The 20,000-nt window shown below is 38.1% G+C and overlaps 2 protein-coding genes across 2 annotated transcripts in view; one reads left to right on the top strand and one right to left on the bottom strand.

The window, feature by feature from the left end:
* The first annotated feature begins 2,786 nt into the window (after positions 1–2,786).
* On the top strand, positions 2,787–13,632 carry kcnj13 (potassium inwardly rectifying channel subfamily J member 13). The gene is made up of 3 exons (XM_085244871.1): positions 2,787–2,966; positions 7,441–7,988; positions 10,791–13,632. The coding sequence occupies exons 2-3, from the start codon at positions 7,472–7,474 to the stop codon at positions 11,363–11,365; spliced, it is 1,092 nt and encodes a 363-aa protein (XP_085100997.1). The 5' UTR covers positions 2,787–2,966; positions 7,441–7,471; the 3' UTR covers positions 11,366–13,632.
* Positions 13,633–14,229: 597 nt separating this feature from the next.
* efhd1 (EF-hand domain family, member D1) overlaps positions 14,230–20,000 on the bottom strand; it is a 30,455-nt gene continuing 24,684 nt past the window's right edge. The window contains exon 4 of the mRNA XM_085244872.1: positions 14,230–19,563. Coding sequence (XP_085100998.1) covers positions 19,429–19,563 — 135 coding nt within the window. The 3' untranslated portion in view covers positions 14,230–19,428. The remainder of the gene's footprint in view (positions 19,564–20,000) is intronic.

Genomic DNA, 20,000 nt, shown 5'->3' with positions numbered 1-20,000 from the left:
GTGTATATACATCTTAGTAGAGATATAACTATACGAGCAGATCTGTAGTTTTTGCATTTGTTAGTTTGGTTTAAAAAAAAAAGAAAAGAAGAAGGCGTGAATCCAAACAAGACAGCTGTAACAATCAAGGAGTAGATATGGTGAAGTTAAATGACTTTGTTTACCTGGGGTCAACCATCCAAACAGTGTTAAATGGCATACCATTTAAAATAGCACTTTTCTGTCCCACTTGTGTAAGTGAAAGGAAAGGTTTATAAGATGGTAGAGAGACCTAATATGACATAGGGTGTGCAAATGATGGTACTATCAAAAAGAAAGGAGATGGAATTTGAGGTGCCACAGTTGAAGATGGTCAGATCTGGGAATGACCAGAATGAACCTGATTCAAAATGGGTATATCAGAGGGACAGCTCAGATCGAGTGCACTAGAGACAAAGCTAGAAAGGTTGAGGTAGTTTGGATATGTTCCAGGACACAATTGTGGATACAAGGCAGCAGGAAAAGAGGAAAAAATAGAGAGGATTCAGGGATATGCTCAAGAAGGATATAAAGAGTCAGCCTTTGCTGATGCACTGAGCATTTCTCCTTCTCTCACCCCTTCTCACAACTCTGCATTTAATTATGAGTTATTAGTCTCTGGCTCTCTTCCACAGCATGTCTTTTATCTCTCAACTTACCCCCGACTTGTTGTAGCAGAATGCTGCCCCTTCTTGTGCCTGGTTCTGCCGGTTTCTTCCTGTTAAAAGCGAGTTTTTCCTTGCTCAAACGGGGTTGTATGTTCATTCAAATAACTATCTGAATGAACAAAAAAATAATTATGGAAAAAATTTCCATGTTGTTAAATTTTGTTATTTTAGCATTATGCAATTCTGTCATTCCAACCTAATGTACTTGACTTAGAACAACTTAATGAATTAATGACGAACCAACCTTTTCACTGCAGTTGAGTCCAGCTTAATTTTACTGAATTGATCCAACCCATGCAAATTACATTACTCCAACAAAAATACTTAATGCTAATAGATAGCCATTTAGTTTTCAACAAAGTCAAAGTCCGATTAACAACTTGTCATGCACACCTTTTTTTCTTACGATTTAATGAATTTAGGACATAGCTGTCACACCATCCATCCTTTTCCGTTTCTCCTTATCAGGTCGCAAGGGGTGGCAGGAGTCTATTCTACCTGTCATACGGTGAGAGGTGGGGTATACCCTGGGCAGGTCCCCAGTCTATGGCTGTATCCCAATTCAGGGTCTGCAGCCTTAAAGTATGCAGCCTTAACGGTCCACAAGGGCCGCGTACTCAAAGACTGCTAAGGCCGGAAGTGCGAGGCTTGTGTAATGGGAGGGTCTAGCCTCCGTCGCGCTGCCCAGGTTGCCTAGCAACCATGATACTAACAGCTGGAAATGTTTCATACAGCTTTGTTTGACAGAAACGAAGGAGAAAATCTTTTGTTCATTTGTTTGTTTGTTTCTACATGAGCTCATTGTAAGATTAAGGTCAGCTATTGAACGGCGTATATTTTAAAGTAAAGGCTTTAAGTTAGTACAAACGTCATTAATGTCACATAACTTTGCCGACATGTGGCCAACAGTAATGTTTTAATGTTCTTCGTTATTGAACATTTGCACATAAATAAGCGACATAATATTCAGTACTTACTTTTAAAAGTTTACTCTTCGGGCGCCCCTCATCTGCCGTTTTTTTTCGGCAAAATTATCCACACCCACCGCTGCGCTATGCATTCTGGGATATGTTGGGCCACGAAGTCTACACTGCCACGTCCTTAAAATTCAGGGAAATGAAGGACGCATTTGAGGGCCGCATTTCGAGCAGCCTTCGAATTGGGACAGCCTTCGTCTCGTCGCTGTGATGTAATCGCCCTTAAAATGCGGCCTTTAAGGCTGCAGACCCTGAATTGGGATACAGCCACAGGGAGACAGACACACTCACATTCACACCTGTGGGCAATTTAGAGTCACTAACTGCATGTACGGAAAGAGACACAACCACAGGGAGAACATGCAAACTCCACACAGAAAGGCCCTGGCCAGTTTGTGGATTCGAACTCTTCCTCTGAGGTAGCAGTGCTTTCACTGAACCAACGAGCTGTCACTCCATACTTAAAAAAAAAAAAAAAAGTAGAAAAGCTTTGATTACAAGGCTTCATACAGAATTTTCTTTACGTTTTTGTCTTTGCAGAAGATTGCAGTAAATTTAATTACGGAAGGCCCAAACCTAAACATTTACTTCCAGGATCACATTATCAGAAGGGCAGCCACTTTATAGTCAACAGATATAATTTATTTGAGCATCTACTGTATGTTTTTTTTATTTTTTTTTATTACAGAGTACTCTGCACCACCATCATCAAAACACCAAATGAGGGAAGAATAGTGCTAATTCCTCCATTAAGAGTTGAGATATAGAAAATCAATTCAAAACATATTTATACATAATTAAGTTACCATAAAATTAATAGATATATAAGCAAAACGTATATTCACAAACAGATATTACAGATACTGGGACATATATGCATATACCTATATGCCCCCCAGCAGAAAACTCAATTTTTCACAGCTGCAGAACATCAGCTAGCACTAAGCAGTTCTTTGAATGAACTGTGACAAGGTGTTGTTCTTTCCCCCTTCCCCCATCTTCTGTCTTCCGGGAACACTAATAGGCTCCATGCAGAGTAATGTGACCAACTGAATCATCCTCACCCCAGAGCTGGAAGCTGCAGATCAGAGGAGCTGTGCTCAGTCCCACTCCCACACTGAAAAACTTCTCTGGAGTGACACTTTCTGCTAAGGATTTCTTGGATAGTAAACCTCATCTTCCAAGGATCTAACAGCACAGTCTCTCTATTTGCTTCAGCCACTTTTCCCACTTGTCAGACCTCAGATCAGCTCTAAGGTGAAAAGGTCATAGGGCCCAGGTGTAGCCCTGACTACAGTAATAGGTAAGTAAAACCTTATGCGTGTGATGCTGACAGACTTGAAACACTGCTACATGGATAGTGAGCAATTAGTTATCAGCTGATCAACCTCATCAGTCCTGCGGAACCTTTGAAGTGCCCTTATTTTAATCTAACTTGTTGACTTTGTAATAAAAAACAGGATTGGTCGGGTAACATCAGTGAAATTTGTGGGCTCTGATAATTGTAATAGATGTAGTAGACTAATGATTGCTACAGTGATGTAGATGATCACTCATCTCATATTTGTATTTAGACTTGCTTGTTCAAATACAAGAAGTGAACAGCTGCAGCCTGATTGTTATATAAACCTAGGTGCACCCCACTGAGCTGGCAATAAGCACTTATTTCCACTAACTAGTCTACTTCCTTTTACATTAACAAAGATACGAAAAAGACTTTTGAGGCACTATCAGGCAAAATTTCTGTTACTTAGAGTAAATAACTTCCATTAGTTAAAGTAAGTAAAGCAGTTACACAAAGTGTTCATCATACATCATCGTACAAAAACGAGGCTGTAGTATAAATAACAGACATCTCTATGAGGTCAGAAAAACTGAACTCATACAGACTGCATACTGCATTAAACAGCAGTATTTACAAAGTACATTAATGACCTTTACAGAGATAGCTTCATCTAGTGTTTTTACAAACATGATACCACAGCTGCTATGTATAAAATATTCAAGGTAGAGTCTGTTTTGAAAGTTTGGTGGTTCACAGGCAAACTGCATCTGCCAGTCTGTGTCTGTAGTTCTTACAAATTTGTTTTTAAGTGAACACAATGCCCTATGAATAACAGTGTGGAGAAATGGAGAAAAAAACATATCTGCAACATCATAATCACCTAAATTAAGTTATTTAAAATATTTTGCATATAAATACATACAATATATATAAGTACAAAACTGACTTCAGCTGTGGGCCTTATATTTCGTCTCCTAAATGTCTAGAGGAATTCTCTTTTTGACAGAAACATTAACTTTGACAACTGACCATAAATTCTAACATTGAATTCATTCTCAAGTCTAAGTTACCAACTTAGAAAACAGAAAAAAACGCAAACAGAATTATGACCATAAATCACTGATTATTCAACATCATAGCATAAAATGAGTAAGAGACATTGTGGCAGTATTGCACTCGGAGCAGTGACACTAAGCTTTGGTGCCTACCTATTGAATTCTTTCAATTTACTTCATGAACTCTGACTCTAATTTTGCTGTTGGACTAATTGATGGATGCATATAAGATTCTAATACTTAATATTAATATTTTTCTTTTTCAAAATATTCAAGAACCAAGTATTCACATTTTTTAACACCAGAAAAATGTGAAAAGAGACACTTTCATATGTAAATCATTTTATCATGTTTACTTCTACGTTGCTTCTACCATTCCACGCCTTGATTTAGTTCTTATGAAGCAGGCAACTGGCTTTTGGGGATACAGTTGTATATGGCATAGATCTACCATTTTGGCAATATAGAACTTTCCATAGATTTGTGGTTAGGGATTTTTAGGTGGTTCATCTATAATTTATAACATCTCTGACTAAACAAACGATATAGAACACTACTACTTAGCTACTTATTTGCTAGACAGGATAGAGCCAGCATACTCGTTTGGAACTGCTCTTAGTCTTTATACTAAGCTAGGTTAACTACATGCTGACTCCAGATCTGTACTGAACACACAGAAATGTGACTGATACTTATGTTTTGCCTCAGTTCTGCTTTTTCCAATGGCTCACGTGATCACAAGCTGATCCAGTGACAGCTTACAGACTGAAATTACAAGGAAAATACAAGGAAACAAGCACATGGCTCTCATGTAAATGCTTGGCTTCATTTAATCAGACTGATGTTTCCCCAGCAGCCGAAGACAAACTACAAAATGATCAGCAGTCGATTCACCACTCCACTTATTACCTCAATTTGTCAGTAACTGACAACCCACACCATATATTTATTTTCCTCTTTGTGTTTTAAATAGTTATGAAATGTATGAGAGAATTAAGTATTTAAATATTTTTGCATTATCTTTTTGATGTGTTTATGTGTAAAAGGGAGTTGCTTAATAAATGCGTAAAAGGGTGGTAAATGTATATTGTAACTGGTGAACAAGACAAGTGGAGAGCCATGTAGTGCAGTAAGTTTAAAGCTCCCTGCAGATGAAAGATGCATTCCTACTCTGCATGTTGCTGTGTTCCTCAGACAGATTCCCAGCTGGGACCTGCTCTAATCTCCTGGCAACAATATTGACATAGAAATAGAAACTCTGGAGAGGACAGGACTAGCTCTCTGCCTGTGAGGATTGCCTGCAAATATATCTGCTATAGTTAATATTAATCACAAAGTTGTGCATTATTGCATTAAAGACAGACAGACAGAAAGTTAGATGTTCTTTCTTCCCACCATTCTGGTACAAGTAAATCATTTGCCAGAAAACATCTAAAAGAGTCTTCTTGTTTCCAGACAGAAAAGTCTTATGCCTACTCTGGCAAACCAGTGGTTTAAATTGTTATAAACCCTCTGTATTTCCATTCCAAGTTGTGAAACAGAGTTGATATTGTCCCTGAGTTGTGACATTGTAAAAATGCCTTACCAGTTTGTTTAGCAGCTGACTCTCTGCATCTGTAGCTGCATCTCAGGTGGTTCCTGTAGTCTGCCATCTTATGTTTGTTCATACTCATGTACCAACTTTAGGCAGTCCTTTCCTAAACCCTTTGGTTCAGGTATGTGAATGACACCTGGGAGAAAATCAGGACGTGCCACAATTCAATAATCACATTAACTTAATAGACAAACACCAGAGAGGATATGAAAGGAGTTAGACTGTGAAAAGTCCATCATTAATGGGAAACATTTGAAAGTGTACAGTAGACACTGACTTTTTTTAAACCAGTGTATCCAGATCCTAGTAGCACTTTTCTACTCTGCCTGAGTACTCAGAGCAGTTTATACAACTTGGCTCATTCACCCATTCATACAAGCACTTCTTCTATGCTGAAGTTCTTTCTATCTAGCATTCACACACATTTATACTCCAGTGCATGCAGACAGCAGAGGATAAGTTGGGGTTAGTATCTTGCCCAAGGATATTTGACTTGCAGATTGGAGCAGCCTGGAATCAAACCACTAACCTTCCGATTAGTAGACAATCAATATTTAAGATTTGATTCTTATCACTTATCCACTGGAGAACACACTACGTGTCATAAGGATGCCACAACAGATAGTGAACACCATCCAAACAGACACAGCTGCCAAGGAAGCAGAACAACAACATCTCAAAAAGGCCCTGAGTAAATGTAGTTATCCAAGCTGGAGATTTGTCAAAGCTGGGAAGACACCTTAAGAATGCTTCAAGCAATCCAGGAGAGAAGGACAATCGCCTCCTAAGCAGTCTTTTGTGATTCCTTATGTGTCAGGAGTAACAGAACATCTGAGACGTATTTTCTCTGTCTGCCTAAACACACTACACCAAAATTGGTCCACCTTAAGAACTGGGTCTCCGGTAAAAACAGAGTAATAGTGTACAGGTTTAAGTACCAGGAGGATTGTTGTGAATTATACATGGGGGAAAACAAACAAACTCCACCTAAGTGGACGGCACAACTGTCCTGAAGTTTATTTACACCTGGTTCTAGTTTCGGTACTATTTATAAGGCAGGCGAAACCTGAACTCAGCTGAGACTGAAGAAGTCACTTGCACACTTCCTGGGATCTCACTGATAGGTTTATTTTGTTTTTTCAGTTTAATGATAGCTTGCCACACTTGCATCAAGTGAGAGTTCCAGTGAAAATGTATTTGACACACAAACAGATAGATAGATAGATAGATAGATAGATAGATAGATAGATAGATAGATAGATAGATAGATAGATAGATAGATAGATAGATAGATAGATAGATAGATAGATAGATAGATAGATAGATAGATAGATAGATAGATAGATAGATAGATAGATTTAGCATTTGGTTAGCTTAGCATAACTAAAAGAATCCACCAACTTACAGGCAGCAGTGCATCAAGACCTTTTTTCAACTAAATTCTAATTACAGTTATAATCTTTAGATAGTAGGAACTGCTCTCTGTGCTCATTTACTGGAGAAAAGAGACAGGAGTGAATAACCTGAACTTATTGTCCTTTTAACCAAGCTGAAATTATTCAGCAAAATGATGCGATTCAAAACAGCAGTCACAAGAAGTATGTAGAGAGAAAACAGGAACTTGAGAAGCTATTGCGAGCTCTCTAATAATTTACCCACAGATCACAAAGCCCCCATCCCCACCTCTTTTCCATACATGGGCAAATTTCATACCACAGTGTGACTAACTTCTAGCTCTTTTTTTTCTTTACATCTATTTTTGTATGGGAAAAATGCTGATAAAAGTTGTATGGATAATTACTGATCATCTATGTTAGTCAGCTCCCCTGTTATTTCATTTCAGGATCATCATCACCTTCACTTTGCCCATAAGCATGACAACCAAATCGAACAGCAGTGTTCTGGGTGGCAAGGCTTCCTCATCACCTCTCCTGTCCGCTCCACCTCACCAGCGTCTGATCACCAAAGATGGACACTGTGCACTTCGCCCCACTGTGTGTTCTTCGGGCTCATGGCATGAGACTTTACGCAGAGCCTGGCTGTTGGCCCTGCAGGATGTGTGGGGATTGTTGGTGAGTCTGCGCTGGAGATGGGTCCTCCTGGCCTTCTGCACCTCCTTCCTGGCCCACTGGCTGTTGTTTGCCTGTCTGTGGTACTTGCTGGCACACCTAAATGGGGACCTTGCTGTGCAGGATCATGATGCGCCCCCACAGGGGCATGTGCTCTGTGTAAAGCACATTACAAGCTTCACTGCTGCATTTTCCTTCTCCCTGGAGACTCAGCTAACCATCGGCTATGGCACTATGTTCCCCAGTGGAGACTGCCCCAGTGCTATAGCACTGTTGGCTGTACAGATGCTGCTTGGGCTCATGCTGGAAGCATTTATCACAGGTACATCTCTCCATCAAAACATCAATTATTCTAAGACAATTCTCAGTCTTAAGTTTAATTTACTATTTGGGAAACATAACAGAAAATAACTACCACACTGAGTTGACATTTACATATTCACAATAGAAGGTGTTTTAGTGGTAGCCCAAAGTCTAAAGGAAAACGTGTAAATCATACTATCATTTCTTTGTGAAATTGCTCATGTTGACATTTTTCTCATAGGCTGGAACCTTTCACAGCAGACTTTGTGAATCTGGGCAAGAGACAAAATACACCCCAGACAGGTTGCCAGTCTCAGTCAGTGCTTAAATCAAACCAGTAATCTCCAAAACACCTATCCACATCCTAATCATAAACATTTGAAGTGGAAAACTAGATCTTATGGCACAACAAAAGATCTAAAGATTAATTAAACAAATATCTTATAATACAACATGTTACAAGATCTGTTTCATTAATCCTGAGATAAGAAAAAAAGCTATAGGATTCCAACCTCATGAGGCAGAACAGAGATTGCAGTTTTAAAGCTTCTGAGGCTAAAAAAATGTGACACCTGCTGGAATACTCCAGGTATTGCACTTCCAGAGATAAATCCCATGAATATATTTCTAGGTAGCCAGAAAATTAGATATGTAATATTGTTGACTTCATCCCATAGAAATGCTATTCTATCTTGGACACTGGCATCTTTTGTCTGAACCTTTTTCAAGCTTTATTCAAACATTACGCTGCTCCTCACAAAAATTCACAGATCAAACCACACTTTACTTTACCGATGTGTGAGTGTTACCAGGTCCAACCCAGTAACACTGCTCCAACTTTTCATTGAAAAATGACCAGTTTACCATTAATAAATGAACCAAAAGCAGTGCACAGTGTAAGAGGCTTAAGAAATAGTCATATATTTTAAGTTATTCTCCTGTGATTTGAGACACATTTAGTACAGTAATGTAAAAATAGGGCACTTTAAGAATACAGTTGTGCTTCTAACATTTTAAAAGATATTTTGAAGTTTAAACATCATTCTTTGGTCTAAAATTGTTTCCACTATCATGATCACTGCCTTTGCTATATAGAAATCAGAAATGTGCATTTATCTGATGACAATGCACACCATCAGAACAAGTGAGGAAAGTAATGATGTTTATCCAAGTGCTTGTATTTTACTTTTAGTCTTTCCATTGTCTATTACCTTTTGTTTCTGTTTTACTACTGAAAAAAAAAGCAGAAATATTATATGTTTTTCAAAAGTCTAAACATTTTCTATCAGACATACAATTCCCCAATTTCTATATGAACTTGCTGTAGTTGTCTGCCTCTCCATACAGTTAGGACCATAACATTTTGGACATTACATATTTTTACATTTTTGCTTCTTCAGCCTAACGGTTCCCTTCACCATCTGGTTCGGGGGTTACCACCACGGCAGGCACCAACCACCTTGTGGCCACAGCTCAGTGCAGCAGTTTCAGCAATTGAGGTGCTGAGTGCATTTGGACTCACTGTCGAAGCTCTGCTGGAGGTGGGAGTTGAAGGACTGGGACAGGTGTTCCCTGTGAACCCTCACTATAGGTTTAGGCACACCAGATCTGTCCAGCATCCTGCCCTGCCACCTGATCCAACTCACCACCAGGTGGTGATCAGTTGACACTTCAGCACCTCTCTTTACCGAGTGTCCAGAACATAAGGCCACACATCTGATGATATGATTACAAAATTAATCATCAACATGTTGCTTAGAGAGTCCTGGTGCCAAGTGCACTTATGGACACCTGTATGTTCAAACATGGTGTTTGTTATGGACAAACTGTGGTTTGTACAGAAGTCCAGTAACACAACACCACTTTGTTTCAGATATGGCAGGTCATTCCTGCCACTCACGCCCCTCCAGATCTCACTGTCATTGCCCACATGAGCGTTGGAGTCTCCCAGTAGGACGACAGAGCCCCCAGATAGAGCACACCCTCAAGCACCCTGTCCAGGGACTCCAAGAAGGCCGTCATTCTTATAAGAACAGACGATACACATTAACTCAGGCTCGTTCCCCACCAGAGAGGTGACATTCCATGTTCCAGTTGCTAGTCTTGGTAGCCTGGGATTGGTCTCTGACCTTGGCCTCTACCTAGCACACATTGCACCCGAGCCCTGCAGCGCAATGTGGGGATGGTATGCCTACAGGAAGGTGGGCCCATGTTTATTTTTTGGGCTGTGCCCAAATGAGCTCCATGGACTAAGACGCTCGCCCTCGGACACCCTCCCCGGGGCTGGCTCCAGGGCAGGGTCTTGGTTAACCCTATCCTGCACAGGGTAAATGGTTCCCTCAATCTTCTGCTCATAGGGTTTTTTTTAATTGGTCTTTGTCTGGTCCATCACCCAGGACCAATTTTCATTGGGAGACCCTACCAGGGGACAAAAAGCCTCAGACAACATAGCCCCTGGTATCCCTGGGACACAAAAACCCCTCCACCATAATAAGGTAGCGATTTGTGGAGAGGTTTAAAGCATTTAGCAAAAGTATTACATTAGGTGTTTAGGAATTATAATCCTTTTTATATGCAGAGGTTTAAAATAATTTCATAATAATTTGAGAAAAAGTTTTCAGCTTAATGGCACTTCATGTTTTCATGTTCTTTGGTCATATGCTGCAACCATTACTATTAACTACTCATTTTGTGGGGGGTTTTCCATGATGCTTGAGAAAAATATTTCCTGTGCTATGGTTTAGTACAAAGAAACATTACTAAAAAATGTGATTAACTGGCTAAAAAAACAACATGAACAAGACTTCGTCTTAACTTTCAGGTGCATTTGTAGCCAAGATTGCCCGCCCCCAGAAGCGAGCAGGAGCCATACAATTCAGCCACCAGGCAGTGGTGGGCCAACACCTGGGTCAGACGTGCCTCATGCTTCGAGTCACCAATCTGCTGCAGCGGCCTCTGGTGGATGTAAAGGTGAGTGCTGTGCTATACGAGGAGCATGAAGGCCAAGCTCTGCACCAGACTTCATTGGACTTCTATTTGGACCATTTGGGCCAGCAGCCATGCCCCTTCTTCATTTTCCCACTCACCTTTTACCACCCCCTGGACCGTCGGAGCCCCCTCTATCCTGTCCTGTGTGAGGGTTCATCAACCCACTTTGAGTTAGTTGTCTTCCTATCAGCCTTGCAGGAGGGAACTGGCGACACTTGCCAGAAGAGGACCTCTTATCTGCGCCAAGAAATCCAGTTTGACCGCCGCTTTGTCCCTGCTTTGGGTTTGGATGCCTGTGGAAGGTACACAGTGAGCAACCAGCACTTTGATACAGCCCATTCAAAAGAGCCTATGAACAAGGACTGTGTGGTGCAGATCAACGGTGATGGAAATGAGAGGATGGAGTAAGAATGCTGAAGGGAAGATTCTCAAAGAGACCGAGAGAATATGCAAGTGGAGGCAGATATATTTGTTGTCAGGAGGTATTTGATTGAATTTGGTAAATTTGAATTTATGATTCAACATTATAAAAATTCAAATGTATGCCAGATATATATAAGTACTGCTGCAGGCTCCCTCACCTCCTCCCTCAAATCACTTCAAGTCCTCAGTGCTCAAAGCAGGGGAACCAGTAACTACTGGCAGTTGTATTAGTTAAAATGACTGACTAGCAAGGATGGAAGAATGTGCGCGGAGTGGGGTATAGGGAGATGTGTGTGTTTGAACATTTAATACTTAAGGAAAAGTAATTCAAGATGATGAAAATGCAAGGATCATAGAAGAATTTACATGACTGAATAAGAACAGTCTAAACTGTTCTCTTATCACACTTCAAACTTACAAGGTACGATCAAAAAGTTTGGTCACTCAGCTCATGAAAATACACAATTTATATTTAGGCATCACCTTATCGACAGCACTTGAGTGCTACTGCAGTTTCACTGTCATGCTTGCCCCATTACTGTATTTTTAACCACACTAACAGACAGTTGCTACTCACCAACTGCACATCTTGCCAGATTTGGTTAATTCTTTTCTCCAAAATCAAATGAAAATTGCAGAATTGCTGTGTTTAAAGAATGATTGTGAAAAATCCATGGTTAGAAGTACACAGGAGCCAAAATTTAAATCTATTCTAGGTTTTTATTTTTATTTTGGGGAGCCATGGAGCAGTTTGATTGCATTTTGTATCAACTAAATTTTCACGCTTCTCATACAAGGATAAGATATTTATTGAATTCCAAGTAAGCAATTTACTGTGTAGAAATTCAGATGTACCTTGTTCAAATGTAATACCTGCTTTGAGAACTTACTGACTTAAGCTAGCTAAAGGGTAGGTTCCGATAGACTTAACAGGAATAACATATGAATATTACTTGACTGGGACCAGACATAAACAGTTGCAGGCCAGAATAAACTTACAGTTCCCAGCTACAACAAGCAATACAGTACATGACAACTGAATGATCCAGAACGTGACACAGTGGTGGAGTGGCCAGTAGGAATATTCTGGGTTTGAATCAAGAGTTTGCATGTTGTCATCCTTGCCTGGGAGTGCCCAGTGGCAACACTACATTACCTATTTATAGAGGTTATAGAATTTCTTATTTACCTTTATTATCAAATTAAATAGAATTAGTTTTCTAGCAAAAATACATTTGAGAGCAAAGCTATAAAAGCAGCACTCACAAAATGTACATGTTATTAAAAAGTGAAAAGGTCAGGATAACAATAAGTACAGTGATCTGCATTAACATTTGCAAGCATGCTCACAGTGACAATGACAAATTTAGACTCATCTCTCTTTCTTCCATAGAGTTATCCTGCCAACAGGCTAAGTCTGTGTGATCTTGTAAAGCCGTGGGCTGTGAAACAGGGTAGATGGTGTAACAGTGACTGAAGAAAAATGATGAGAAAAAGAGGGTAATGTTTGACAGCTTTTCCTATCCTTAACCTATGTGAGTATTCAAAGTTCAGATTCAACTTTGGTGACTGTTAACTTTATTTATATATGACAGAAAAAAAATAGCAAAAGGAGCAAAAAAAAAAAAAAAAAAAAAAAAAAAGGGAGATGACTAGCAATATAAAATTCATAGGTGCAGCAGCAGTACTGGAAGTGCAGACAGTAAAGCAAGGGACAAAATTAAGAAACTCTTCTCTGGCATTCATGTTGTTAATTCTTATGGTCTAGCAACAGAACTGACGGTACTGCAGACTAGCAGCATGAGCTGACAATCACAACATAACATCAGATGGTTGTTATGGTAAGCTGCTATGGATAATCTCTGGAATCCCATTAGAACAAAGACACTCATGATGTAAAGTGAACTGTGTAACATTAGACTTACCTGCTTGGCATATGGCTCAGTAGTAATTGATAGAATGATACTGACTGCTGATTGGTCTATGGATTAAACCTTTTATTTTGAAAGATAATTGTCTCAATCATTATGCAAATACAAAATGAATAATTTTCATTTTTTCCAATATTAAATGTTTTTATATTAAGCAAAGAAAGCTAGTAGGTAGAATAGCAAAATTTTGCATTTAGAATAGTTTTCTCTTTTAAGGCTGTTCATTGAATGAGAATCTATGTGTTATCTATATGGTATATTATAAAAGAAATCATGTAGTGACTTCAGACTAAAGTGAAGAAATGTTCCTTCAAATGTGTATGTGCCTTTGTACAGTGTACATTACAGGAAATAAATATTTTCTAAACAAACTGAAGTTCAGACTTCTTAAATTTAGCTTTTAGATTAACATGCCCATGACAACTGCAGATTGCTTTGGCAATGCTACTCCCTGGAAGATCGTAGTAAGGTCTTTTTGTGACAAAAAACAAAGTGTTGAAGAACCAAACATTGCAACAGAAACCTACATGTTTGTTTGGTGTTATTTCCCTTGTTCAAAGATAAAAAAGAAGACTGTCAAGACATGGTACCAAATTCCTACACTCCCCACAGCACACAGCAGCAAGATGTAAGATGCTGGGACAGCGTACACTGAGCAGCTGGAACACTGTGAATGAACAGGATCATGTGGGACTTTGGGAGTTGTAGCCCATAATGACCTCTTTCATAGTCACACCTGTTTTCTGTTCCTTGTTAACTACAATTTTGTGTAATAGTTAGTCAACAGCTGCTAATCAGTCTGGAACTCAAACTAGAAAAGCAATTTCATTCTGAGACAGAGAGAAATATATGGAGAGAGGGTAGGAACAAGTCCCCAAAGAAAGTAAGCCAATGCTACAAGCAAAATGATTCACAATGTTTACCATTCTATTTATCATTTATTGCAGTTAAGTTTAACATTACCATTCTGACAGAGACAGCAGAAATACAATATCTATACAGTGCTGAAAAATATATTTTGCTGACTTTAATATTTGGCAACTTTTCTAATAAAACAAAAGACAATTTATTCATCAAAAAATACTCTGTCCATTTCTACAACAAATCACTGATAAAGTATGCAATCCATACACTGGTTGGTTATATGTCGACAATAACATGCTACAACTTAGTACATTAATAGAGACTAAATAAAATGATCAGGAACATAAAATGCGCTTTACACTGTTTAGGTTAGAGCCTCTCTGCTTCATTGGGCTTGTGGATCTATTTGATCTTCTAGAATTTCTTTTATTATCTATGTATCAGAAAATAATAATTCTTTTACTGTTTTCTACATCCGTATAGCAACCCAAAATGTACTTCTGCCCTTCAAAGCTGACAAATTAAAGGCAATGACCTCACTCAGAACAGAGCAGGTTCTGCACATATGCAATATTTACTTATTTACTAATTTTTAAAAACTAATTTTTACTAGTGTGATTTCAGTATGTTGCAGGTATGGTGCTAACAGATGACATTACAGTCATTCCACAGGTAGTGACACTGCATATTGTTTAAAAAAGATGAGAGGACTGCATCTTCCACAACAGCCAAACTGCTGCCCATGTGTCAGTGTTTCTGTAAAGGATTTCTTAAATTTTGTTTTAGATATAGATCAACATCATTGGGAAAAAAGTACTTTCTTTCCAAAAGTGAGACTACAAGAGGAAATAGATGCATTAGCACTGTGAAGTATACTGGCTAATACATTTTTCAAAAACACTTTTTAGTTTCAGGTCCTGGAAGATTTGAATCTATTTATCAATCTACGTAACACTTTGGTGCTAACATTTTGGTCATTTCTACTATTTAATGCCATTTCAAAGTAGTATCATTTATGATTTCGTGAGAGGTGGTTTCATAAACTATTAGAATAGTATACTAGTCAAGCTGAAGATATAATGCTTGAACAATTTTGTCCAAATTCTCCATGTGTGACATGCTAAATACATTTTAATGAAATTTGGTCCAGTTTTTTTTTAAGTATTCCATTTATTATTTATTTTAAATGTACTCAATTTAACCATAAATATATGCATAACGTTGTTTTATTTTATTTTATTAATTTTGTCCGCAAGGTGACATCACACCAGTGAATACTTGCCTCACCGTTTGCTTAACCAGTGAGAGGACGTGATTTTGTTCATTGAATGAAATGGCCCAATTATTTGTAATTCTTCCTGTTCAATGAAAATTTAATCCTGTAAAGGTTTAAAAGTTTCTAACATCTATCAGATAAAAAAAAAAAAAAACCCATAGTAATAATCACTAATAACCATTTTGTAAATGAAATGTATAATCCGATAATAACATTAACTTGAAGAAGTTGCATTTTTCAAATTCAACATTTTAAATGCATATTGTTAAAACATTTATAATCATAAATAAAATAAAATCCTGCCAGTGTACTGTGCAATTATTATCACTTAAACACAATTTTTAATATTCTTTGTAGTCTCCTTTTCCATATACAGTCTGACTGCATGACATATTTGGGGTTTAGATACCAAACTATGAAAAAAGAATTAGATAAATTAGGTTAAAAATTACTAAAAACATTGTATAGATTAAACTTTGAATGTCATCCTGTGAATAAATTAAAAACACACAATGATATGCATTTCATGTCAATAACTATTCTGCCTAGTACTATAACAGGAAAGATGTTTTATCCTTAAGTGAGTAACTATTACTCATGTTTATCAAACCTATGATCAAAATTACAAATAATATCAGTTTATACTGGAAATAATTTAAAAATTTTGAACTCATATTGGTAACTTAACTTAAACAAAGGTGACATGGGGATGCGGCATTTTAGGCTAAGACAAGATTTGGAAAAATAGCTACTGGCCCATTATTATACAAAATACACTTAGTTCTGATATGTGGACTCAAATGGTACCAAATACTAGAAATGACCTGAACCCACATAAAACATAATTGGGAGCCTTAAGGCTATTGCTATATCTATGTTTGGACAGAACTAGGCTAGTTGCTAACCATGCTTCCAGTCTTTACGCTAAGCAAAGTGAAAGTGCAACCCCGAGATTACCGAAGTGAAAATCCTAGTATTTCCCAAAGTATTCAGCTATTTCTTCAAGTATCAGTCTCTTTTCTAGACCAATGCTACCAACATAGCTGCATAGCAAAGCTAATGATAAAGCTAAGACTACATGATGAAGTAACACATACATCTCTTTTCTATGCAGATGTGCTGAATGAAGGAACTGCAGGACTATCCTGTACAGCCTGTCTCTGATCTCAAAGTACTGCCGTGAGACTTTTCCCATTGGACATGTATACAGTGCTGAGAGTCTTGAGCCACCCTCAGGTCTTTATATTTTGGTAGGAAAAAGGTACAGTGATTTACTGAAACACACGCAAACAAACATGGAAATATAGTATATAATACAAAAACATTATAACATCCCTGTCAGTACTGACAGGGACTAGAAAGAAAATTTATAGTTTTCCTATATTGGCTTTTAATTCATTGCCTCCCTGTTAAATCCAGAATTGAATGCAAAATCCTGCTTCTCACATACAAGGTCTTGAATAATCAGGCCCCATCTGATTAAGTACACAGACTGTTGATTAACTTGTGGTTGATGGGTAATTGAGTAGTATGGGAGGCAGAGCTTTCAGCTTTCAGACACCTCTTCTGTGGAACCAGCTCCCAGCTTGGATTCAGGAGGCAAACACACTTTCTACTTTTAAGATTAGGCTTAAAACTTTCCTTTTTGACAAAGCTTATAGTTAGGGATGGATCAGGTAACGTAGCTCTCTTCCACAGCATGTCTTTTGTCCTGTCTCTCTAACTCTAATCAAACTCCATCAATTTGAAAATCGCTCTGTTGGAATTAAATCAGAGTAAATTATGCATTTTTGTGACAGGCCGCTAATAATAAAAATACTGTATCTAAAGGAATAACTTGAATTGGTTCTTAACAAGTAAGTGACAGACATTCAAGTACAGCTTGTGCAAAGTCAAAATGGTTTTTACATGAACCAGTAAAACACCACAGTATGCAAAAACATTAGCTAAGTGCCTGTCTTTAAGCTGTTTTAAAGAATGTCACAGGGTTAAGAGTGTAAAAAGAGAGGATTAAGCTGTTCCAGTATTTTGGAGCAAAGGATTGAAACACCCAATTGTTCTTTGTTTTCAGACTAACACGTGAGATAGCAAGAAGACCCCTACCTGGGCTTAAGAACCCAGCTTGGAGAATCAGGGAATTACTGCAGGTCTTTATTACTATTTTAGGGTTTTTACCTTAAAATATAAAGAAACTGTTGTTTTGATTTGGTGTTACATAAATAAAATGGACATTACAGATGGGGCATACATTTTTAACTAAAATCTGAACCTGACAGGAAGCCAGTGTAAAGATGTTTCGAGAAGATTTAACATCAGTTAAACGCCTTCCAGCAGCATTTTAGATGGACTAGAAGCAATTACTACATGCTTTAGACAAGAAAACAGCGTATTACAATAATTTGAACTAGTACAGATCAAAGCATGGATGAGAATCTCCAGTTCACATTTTGAGACAACAGTCCTGAGGTTACCCCTATTTCTGAAATGGGAAAAACAAGACCAGGTCAGACACCTGATGTGAGCATGAAATGCCACAGAAAATAGGTTGTTTGCCAAGTTTTCTGTTACAGTGCCTCTAAAGGTACTCACTTGTTCCACATTTTGTCAGCTTACATCTTTTTTCCAAAATAGATTCATTTTTCACCTCAAATACTACACATTTTACCTAAGTTTAAAGAAATGAACGATGGCCCAAGACTTAGTCGTACTGAATAGTACTGTAATTCACAGTCACAACATAAAAAACAGCATTTGTCCTATTTGGAAATGAAGCTGAATTTCAGCGGTCTCTGAAGTCAGTTAAAAACCTATAGGTAATGGCTCATTGGCAAAAAAAAAAAAACAGTAGTGAGGTTACCAGTGTATATTGACTGAACTCTCCCTAACATTTTGTTTCTTACACCAAAACACCACAGTGCATTTGAAAATAACACATGAAGATTTTACTTTTCTGGAGCTACAAAAAAAAAAAAAAAGAAGTGAATGTTTTCTATCTTGTTCTGGGTCATCTTTTCGGTGTAATCGGGCACTGAAGTGACAGCTTGTACTTTTTTTGTTATCCCGTAGTCTACAGACACCAGACCTTTCACATCTTAATTTGTGATATGTCACTCTTTTTACAGGAGGGAACCTGTAAAATCAAATTAGATGGGCACATTTCTCCTGGGACCTTGTAACTTGCATGTACTTGAGATGCTGCTCACAAACATACTGTTTGGTCACAGTAAAGGTGCTTGCTACTGCTTTTACACCATATTACTGTGCACAAATCATCACAAAGGAATTATTCAAACAATGGCTCATTGGTCTTTTATACAGATGGTTCCTTACGAAAGAGGATAACTAAAGAGACGCCACTTAGAAAACTGTCTCCTGCCACTATTAGGATTATCATCAGACCTCCACTTGAGAACATCTTTTTTTTTTCCTAGGGTCATTAGAAACGAAGTCTTAGCAAAGGCAAAGTTGAGAAATAGTACTGTAACATGCAAGCATGATTAAATGGAAGCCGTCTTCTGTGTGCTTTTAGCAATACGGCTAAACTTCAGTGTACAGTTGTTGTCCTTAGCCTAGGTCTACAACACATCTTTATTTACTCTGTAGGTAAACAGAAACATATTTATGGTTGTTTAGTTGTGGGATTGCAAACTACTGTTCATCAACAAGGTTATAGCACAAAACTCAAAACAAACAAACAGAAAAAAAACCCCAAAGACGGATTTCAAATGGTCTAGAGGTCGAACATACAATATACAAGGTATCAGTTTTGTGCAAGGCTAACCATATCCTGGACTTCACCCTGTGCCTAGTTATGACATGTTTTTTATTTTAGTCAAGATTTAATTTTAATTTAATTAATCAGTTTTTTATTTAAGTGCCACAATTTGAAACGGGTTTGAGTCTAAGTAAGGAGTGTGTTTCTAAAACTTCAGTAACACTGAACTTTGCAATCTGCATCATCTGCTTTCTGTGGTGGGTTATGAGCAGAAGGTGGACTGCAGCTGCTTGAAGGCAGCATGTCGTTGTTTTTTCTCCTCTTCTTGTCTCTTGCGTTCTTCTTTTTCCTCTCGAATTTCAGCCTCAAACTTGCTACCGGCAGACAGAGCCTGCATCTGGTACAACACAAAAACAAATTTCTTAAACCCAAGTAGCCATGCACAGCTGACTGCAGCTTTTCACAAATTTAAGCTTTGGGTACAGTACTTAATGTACTTGATGTACTTGTTTTTTCACCAGTAGTTACATAGCTGTATCCCCAGTTATCAAACATATACTCGGGCACAGAGATAAGTCATATGCCATTTGACTCATTAACATTCTGTGCAAAAAAAAAGAAAAAGTACACATATTGGGGTATAGTATATTAAAGCCCCCCCCCCCCCGAACACTGAAACAGGCTTCAGATAGACATTCACAGGTTAGTTCCAGTAAAGTTAATATTTTCATGTTTTTACTCTGAACACAGGTCATGACAGGCATTGAAGGAGCTAAGGACAAAGTCAAAATCTAGGCGTACGGCTAAAGTACACGGTGTAATGTTATTACATAC

Source organism: Mchenga conophoros, linkage group LG14 (genome assembly GCF_057382185.1).
Source record: "Mchenga conophoros isolate Kocher_MC1m ecotype Shallow Benthic linkage group LG14, M_conophoros_male_GT1.1, whole genome shotgun sequence".
Classification (NCBI taxonomy): domain Eukaryota; kingdom Metazoa; phylum Chordata; class Actinopteri; order Cichliformes; family Cichlidae; genus Mchenga; species Mchenga conophoros.
This window is presented reverse-complemented; position numbering and strand designations above follow the sequence as displayed.

Coding starts and splice junctions, on each gene's coding strand:
- kcnj13 (XM_085244871.1), top strand. CDS start 7,472: ATGACAACCAAATCGAACAGCAGTGTTCTGGGTGGCAAGGCTTCCTCA. Junction 7,989..10,790: donor GCTGGAAGCATTTATCACAG/GTACATCTCTCC, acceptor CTTAACTTTCAG/GTGCATTTGTAGCCAAGATT.